The sequence below is a fragment of the Danio aesculapii genome, chromosome 15 (genome assembly GCF_903798145.1).
Source record: "Danio aesculapii chromosome 15, fDanAes4.1, whole genome shotgun sequence".
In the NCBI taxonomy this organism is placed as follows: Eukaryota; Metazoa; Chordata; class Actinopteri; order Cypriniformes; family Danionidae; genus Danio; species Danio aesculapii.
This window is the reverse complement of record NC_079449.1, coordinates 7,702,965-7,710,669: the sequence shown is the minus strand read 5'-3', so window position 1 is coordinate 7,710,669 and position 7,705 is coordinate 7,702,965. Positions and strand designations below refer to the sequence as shown.

At 37.2% G+C, this 7,705-nt stretch overlaps 1 protein-coding gene across 1 annotated transcript in view; it reads right to left on the bottom strand.

Moving 5' to 3' along the window:
* Nucleotides 1-431: 431 nt before the first annotated feature.
* The window catches only part of slc36a4 (solute carrier family 36 member 4), a 55,631-nt gene continuing 48,357 nt past the window's right edge, over nt 432-7,705 (bottom strand). Inside the window, exon 12 of the mRNA XM_056473611.1 lies at nt 432-1,096. Within this exon, the coding sequence (XP_056329586.1) occupies nt 801-1,096 (296 nt within the window). The 3' untranslated portion in view covers nt 432-800. The remainder of the gene's footprint in view (nt 1,097-7,705) is intronic.

The window sequence follows — 7,705 nt, the reverse complement described above, 5'->3', positions numbered from 1 at the left end:
GGTGTTATTGTACTCAAAAAAGGTTAAAAGTGTGTTCATTTTTTTACTTTAATTATTTAGCGATTCCTCCACATACCACTACTGGTACACGTACCATAGTTTGAGAACCACTGTTTTAAGGAATGTAATGTAAAAATCTTTTAAGCTATTTAAAGTATCCCTGAGGACTTGTCTATTTGTGAGTTGTATAAGTATTTTTGGATCGGTTTTATGGTTACGTCTTAATTTTTATCGTCTGCATAATAGACGATTTATATTTTCTGGTGTCCTAGTCTTTAAGTGAAAAGTGCTTTGAGAATAAAGTTTTTAAGGTGCTGTACAAAAAAAAATGTTGTTATTATTCAGTGTATGGGGCAAGTGCAGTGTGACCGTGCCTTGACAACCCTACGCAGTGTGCATTGTTCTCTAGTCCTTTCTCCATTACACTCTCCTAAAGCACGAGAAACCTTTATTTCTCTTCAGAGTGCTCATTGACAGATTTACACTGCAGCATTATACTCCAGAAGAATTAAGTGTGACATGTACTTCCATAAATAAATACAATATAAATTCAAATCTCACACGCTACAATGCAATTTGAATGAAACATTTATATGCTCCCTGAAATTATGGCGGAACATCCTGTGCACTCCAGGTCAGACGTAGAAACAAATGAAAGGTGCAGAGCTGTGGAGTGCGAGGACCTGGATTCTGAAACGTAGCTATAGGAAGAAGTATCCGTTGTTACGATATAAAAAAAAACCGGTAGCGTGCTGATTATACATGGAATTTGATTGGTCCTTCATTTGAGGGTGTGGCCTTCAGGGTCTTGAGGTAGTTGGTGTGGTCCAGTTCCCGTCATCATGGAGACGGATCTGTCCTTGGACGTCTGGATAAATGATCTCCTCCACTGTCACGTAAGTTCCTGCTAGGAAGCCGATGAAGCCGAGAGCGGCGATGGAGATGTCTTTGAGGAGCAGCATCGGTGGAGGAGGCTGACTGGGAAACGCTATTAACTCCACCAGAGGAGGGAAAACGAGTGCTAATGCTGAGCTGCTCACCGCACCCACCAGAGAGATCACCAGGTCCAACCGCGGGATCAACACTGCTGTTACACCTGCCGGAGGAATGGAGAGATGACGTCAATTGTGGAGAAAGTATGAGTAGTGTTTGTGAAAGTCAATACTGTGACATGATAGGGTCTGGGTGGTTACCAAGGTGTTGCTAGGGTAGATCTGGCATCGTTTTAAGTTGAGTGTTCTGCTGTTTTGTTAAATGTCACCTAATAAATGATGATCACCCTTGAAGGGGTTTTTATAAGACTGTTGTAATCATAACATGTCACAAATATGAATGAGATTTTTTTAAATATATGAGTGGTGTTTGTGAAAGTCAATCCTGTAACATGACATGACTGGTCTGGGTGGTTCCAAATGTATTGTTAGGGTAGCTTTGGCATTGTTTTAAGTTGCAAGAGTGTTCTGCTGTTTGGTTAAATTTCATCCAAAATTGTCCTTCACTTGTTCAGAACCTATTTGAGTTTCTATAGTTGAAAACAAAGAAGATATTTTGTTATGGTGTAACATTAATAGATATACACTCACCGGCCACTTTATTAGGTACACCTGTCCAACTGCTTGTTAAAGCAATTTTCTAATCAGCCAATCACATGGCAGCAAATTTAGGCATGTAGACATGGTCAAGACGATCTGCTCCAGTTCAAACCGAGAATCAGAATGGAGAAGAAAGGTGATTTAAGTGACTTTGAACGTGGTATGGTTGTTAGTGCCAGATGGGCTGGTCTGAGTATTTCAGAAACTGCTGATCTACTGGGATTTTCACACACAACCATCTCTAGGTTTTACAGTGAGCGGCAGCTCTGTGGGTGCAAATGCCTTGTTGATGTCAGAGGAGAATAGCCAGACTAGTTTGAGCTGATAGAAAGCCAACAGTAACTCAAATAACCGGTCATTACAACAAAGTCTCGATGTGTGCTGCGACATTCAGATGGTAGGGTCATAATATGGCATCAACAACATGGCAGGGATCCATCATTCCTTTAATCAACAGTTCAGGCTGGTGGTGGTGAAATGGTGTAAGGGATATTTTCTTGGCACACTTTGGGCCCGTAAGTACCAATTGAGCATCGTATCAACGCCACACCTGAGTATTGTTGCTGACCATGTCCATCCCTTTATGACCACAGTGTACCCATCTTCTGATGGCTACTTCCAGCAGGATAACACACCATGTCATAAAGCGTGAATCATCTTAGACTGGTTTCTTGAACATGACAATGAGTTCACTGTACTCAAATGGCCTCCACAGTTACCAGAACTCAATCCAATAGAGGACCTTTTGGATGTGGTGGAACGGGAGATTCACATCATGGATGTGCAGCCGACAAATCTGCAGCAACTGCGTGATTCTATCATGTCAATATGAACCAAAATCTCTAAGGAATATTTCTAGTCTCTTGTTGAATCTATGCCACAAAGGATTAAAGCAGTTCTGAAGGCAAAATGGGGTCCAACGCAGTACTAGTAAGGTGTACCTAATAAAGTGGCCGATGAGTGTACATTATATTTTGTATAATGCTGATAGCTGGCAAACATTTACTTCTATAGCATTTGTTTTCCTACTATAAAAGTCAGTGAGTACCAGCTAGCAGCATTCTTCAAAATATCTGTTTGTCTGTTCAACAGTAGAAAGATTAATCTTTAAAACAGTAGAAAGGTTTAATCAATGACAAGGGAGAGTGAATGATGAGGCCATTTTCATTTTGGTATGAACTATCTTTTAAAATTGATTAAAAAAAAAAAAAAACAATTTTGCTACTAAATGATGTTATTTTTTTAATTGTTTTTAATTAGTAAACTAAAAAACTTTTTTTTTAAAGAATAAAAGAGCGTTTCTTAAAATGATTGCTAAATTACTGTTTTATAGTAAAATAATTAAAAATAAAATAAATAAAAAAGGTACAAATGACCTGCTAATGTCCTGGCATAAAGTTACCAGAATCTTTTCTGTACATGTGATGACAAAACCAGTCATAAATGTACTTTTAAATGTATGCATCAAGATTTATACGTCAAGACCCAACTGGCCAGCTACTGTTTGTACATTTGGAATCTGAAGGTTAAAATAAATAAACAAATATTAATAAGGACCTTTATTAAAGAAAGTTCATTGCTAAATTCCAGTTCCAATTTTTTTCAGTGTATATTTTCTCAAACAACTTCCATTCCAGAGCATCAAATAATATTTAACATGTTCTTAACGTGAGCGTTTTCCTACTGTAAACTTATTTAACTTAAGTCCATTATAAATATATACTTGTTGAAGTAGAATAAACCCCAGTAATCAAAAGCATTAAAGAAAGAAACATCAATGCAACTTTGATCTGATAGTTAACAGCAGGACCCGCGTGTGAATGAATGCATTTATTATAGTTGATCTCATCTAAAGCTGATGTAATTCTGCTTGTTCACAGCAGGTGTTCATCACTTCACTCATTTATGTTCATTCACTGTCAGGAGGACTCTATTAGTCGTAAACTAGAAGGGAAAATGGGCCAAAATTTGATCATAACATCTTAGCATTTGATGTATGATACATATTGAAGTTTCGGGAACACTTTTCTCAAAGGGGTGTTCATAGGAGTGTTATAAACATGACGTCACAAATACGAATGAGATTTTAAGCATGTTTATGGTAGAAATGCATAAAGCTGACACTGACTACGTTTACATGGACATCAGTAATCAAATTATTTGTCTTAATCTGAATAAGTCAATAATATGATTAAGGTGTTTAAGTGAGTTGCTTTTTGAATATTCCTTTCATGATCCCGGTTTACATGTTATATAACATACTTTGATTAACGTCTTTGCGTCACTACGCTATCCAACGTTTTCTCTGGAGCTTCATGTAGTTTCGAGTGTTTCATGTCTAATTTGTCGACTTTAACTGCAGTTTGGCAATTTCACTTTCATTCAGGAACATTTCATGCATGCCCCCATGACAAATGAGATATTGGATGTGAGTATGAACAGCTGGAAGAGTGTTGTTTAATGGAATTTGATACCGCATGAAAAAACATTTGCATTTCGCAATGCTGGTGTGTGGTCCATCACTGACTCGGCAGGTGCCGAGAATAGTGTCAAACAGCCGTCTGTGTATGGACTATCCTGTCGCAAAATTCGGAAAAATTCCTACACAATTGTAATAGTTTGATTGCGGTGTTTACATGTCTGTACTGCACTTCAATAATGCCACTAAATACTCCACATGTCTTAATTCAGGGTGTATGCAGGAATCTCTAAGGTAATTTCAATACCTTTTAAAGACTTTTTAAAGAGCTTCTCAGAATACAGAATATTTCTAGTTCTTCAAGTTCTAGTCATTATCAAACCTTTAACTTAATAAACAGTTGCTAATAAACAGTTGTAGTTAAATGAATGGAGCACAACTGTGCAACAGAACTTAGATAAGCTCGGAAGAAAGAGTATGCAAACTTGCATTATCCCGTTTTGCCGTCTGTTTTGCTCTATGGCAGGCCTATTCAATTAGTTTGTCATGGAGGCCAGTTCATGAAAAGCATATGAGTAATGACACAACAGAATATAAGAGCCCATATGTTGTATTTTTGCTCCTGAAGACACCCACGTTGTATTTTTCTACATTAAAATGTTAATATATTGTATTTTGAAACTACATACATTGTACAATGTGGCTTTTTTACACACATTCACCAGTTGTATTTCAAAGCAAAACAAAAGCAGTGCATTGCTTAAGTAGGCTTCTTCTACATTCAGACTCATTCATATGTTATGTTTTAAAATGCTTAACAATTAGTTTGTATTTGTATTTTGGTTGTACAATTATAGTCTGAAGAATAATCATGGTTTCACGTAATTTAAGCTTTGTATTAGGTAAGTATTTAAATGAACAGTTGTTATCATCTGCGTTCATACATACATAATCATATTAATCATTTTTAATAATTCGTCAAACATATATTTTGTTTACATTGCACTGAAAGCCACACACAACTCTTACCGCCACAGCGTGAGATGTTTTCTACTTGTGCGTCTGAAAGGCGTGAGCACATCGCTCCGCTTGTGCATGCATATTGGCATATATTCTTACATTGCAAATAACGAACTTGCTCACGAAAAAGACGCGATATGTCATATGAGCTCGGATCTTTAAACTAGCGCACAAGTGGCATAACTTTGTTTTGTTGCAGCAGTTTCGTTTTGTGCAAACAGAAACGCGGCGTTGAGAAGTCTTTAAGCTTAAGTATTTATTCGGCCGCTCGCGCCAACTGCAGCTTGTGCTGTATTGAACAGAAGTGCGTTACTTCATAACTATAGTGACCGTTTTTTGACTCAACGAAATTTATTTTTGATGTCTTGGTCACAATATTTAGAGGGCCGGAACAAATTGCCTCGCTGGCCGCCAATTGAACAGCCCTTCTCTATGGTTTTGCTACATGTGGAAAGAGTCACATCACCTTCCTGCGTTTGTCACAAATTACTTGACATCACCCGGACAAAGGAGTTTGGCCGGACGTACCCGGCCCGAACCAATTGAGAAAAATAAATATATTTATGCTTTTTTGGAGTTAAACACTTGAACTCAGTCAAGTGGACAACACTTGAAGAAAATGTAAGACCTCGTACAAACGGGATTAAGACTTTTTAATACCTTTTAAGGGCCTTAATTTTAATACCTTTTAAGACCCCGCGGACACCGTGTAGTTTGATTTGTTTATTTCATTTAGGACCTTAATCAGATTAAATTAATCAAAAATCGCTGTTTACAAGGTAGATGCTTAATGAAAGTAGTGTCTTAATTATATTAGAATTGCATTATTAGTGTCCATGTAAAGGGTTCATACGGTCATGGAAAACCTGGAAAAGTCATGATATTTTGACATGAATTTTCCAAAACTTTTACAGGTCTGGAAAATGCCATGGAAAACAGATATCTGTGTACTTGAATATAGGTTATTTACTTCTTTTCTGTTCTTGGCCAATCATATTCTCACACCGCACTAATAATGTGAAAGCATTATCTAAATCAATTTTACAAAGATATTAGTTGAAACGAAATAGACTGTTGCGTGTTTTACGATATGCTGTAATAAATCTGAACATGCAGTGGTTTTTTACCACACATATTTAGACATTGCATGAAACATTAGGTCATGAAAATTTACTTGAAAGTTTTGGAAAAATCATGGAAAAGTCATGGAATTTTAGTAGTAAAAATGTGTATGAACCCTGCATGTAGTCACTGTTTGAAATGTCTTTGTCTTGACAACATAACTTGTCACGACAAACATGATTGTCATAAGGCTATTATAGAGTTCTCATCACCTTCCTCTGAAATTTTGATGAAAAAATTCAGTGTCAAATAAGCTTAACAAGATCATCGTTCCTTTAGTTGAGGTCAAGAAAAATACAAATGACACTAGCTACGTTTCCATCCACCTATTTTTATGCACATTTTGGATATGCGCATGAAAAAACAATTGATGGAAACGACAAGATGCGCATAAGTTTTGAAAATGCGCATAAAAAACATATGAGCGCAACTGAGTAGGAAAAACTTTTTGATGAGCATAAACTACAATAGAAACACTTTTGCTGAACAAATTCCAGTGTGCGCATTAAAGTTCATGTGATTTTGTTACAAGAGATCATGTGATGATAAAAATGTGCGCGAATGGGTAAACCAGCAGGCTGAACACATTGCAAAATATCTGAAATGTTGTTTGGTCATTCTAAAATGCCTTAACCATTTCAGTATTAGTGTTATTATATTATTAATGACCTCCAGAATCAAGATCGTCTGTGCTCCGCGTCTCACGCCTTAAACAACACCACGAGTTCACTGCGTGTCTACATCGTATTCTGAGGCGGAACTCATTTATTAAATAAAGGAAAGATTCACGCAGCTGCTCCTACCATTGCAAATTTAGATTTTACTGTTGATATTTGCCACCAGTTAATTAGGAAGTGGCGGTTTTATTCTCTTTGATTCATTGGATGGAAACGCTGCTTTATTCGAAAGTGTTGTATGTGATTATTCCTGTTTTGCGCATAAATTTAATTAGCATTTTTGTATGCAAATATAGCTACTGTTATAAAAGTCATGACACAATTACACCCTATTTACACAGGGCATCACTTTGAATGGGTGACGTAAAGCGTTGCTAAACTGGATCTGTCTGCGCTGCTTCAGCGGTGTTGCTTGCTGCAGAAGTTGGGAATTTCTCAACTTTTCAAGCACCAACGGAAGCGTCAGCCAATCAGATCACTTTATGCAAATACCCCAGCTCAGACAGTAGCCGATTGCGGACTTATTTTATTGGCTAACGCTGCTATGACAATCCCGTCAGCCCCAACTTCAGACACGCCCTCAGTCAAGCGTTGACGCTGAAGCCCCGTGTGATTGGGCGTTATAGCCTTCAAGTAAAGTTACCGAAGTTTCATACCTACAGACACAACTAATTCTAATGAGAAATCCAGTAATTTTCCCATTCATCTGTCAAATATGCTACATATATCTATCGCAGTGCTGTTTTTTTTTTTTGTAGTTTGGCAAATCTTATAACATGAAAAAACCTCAATTAATCCAACTGTGGTTTCAAATGGCAATGTTTGTGGTCTTTAACTCTCTGTGATCTGCACTAATGTAGTGGTTAGTGGACGAG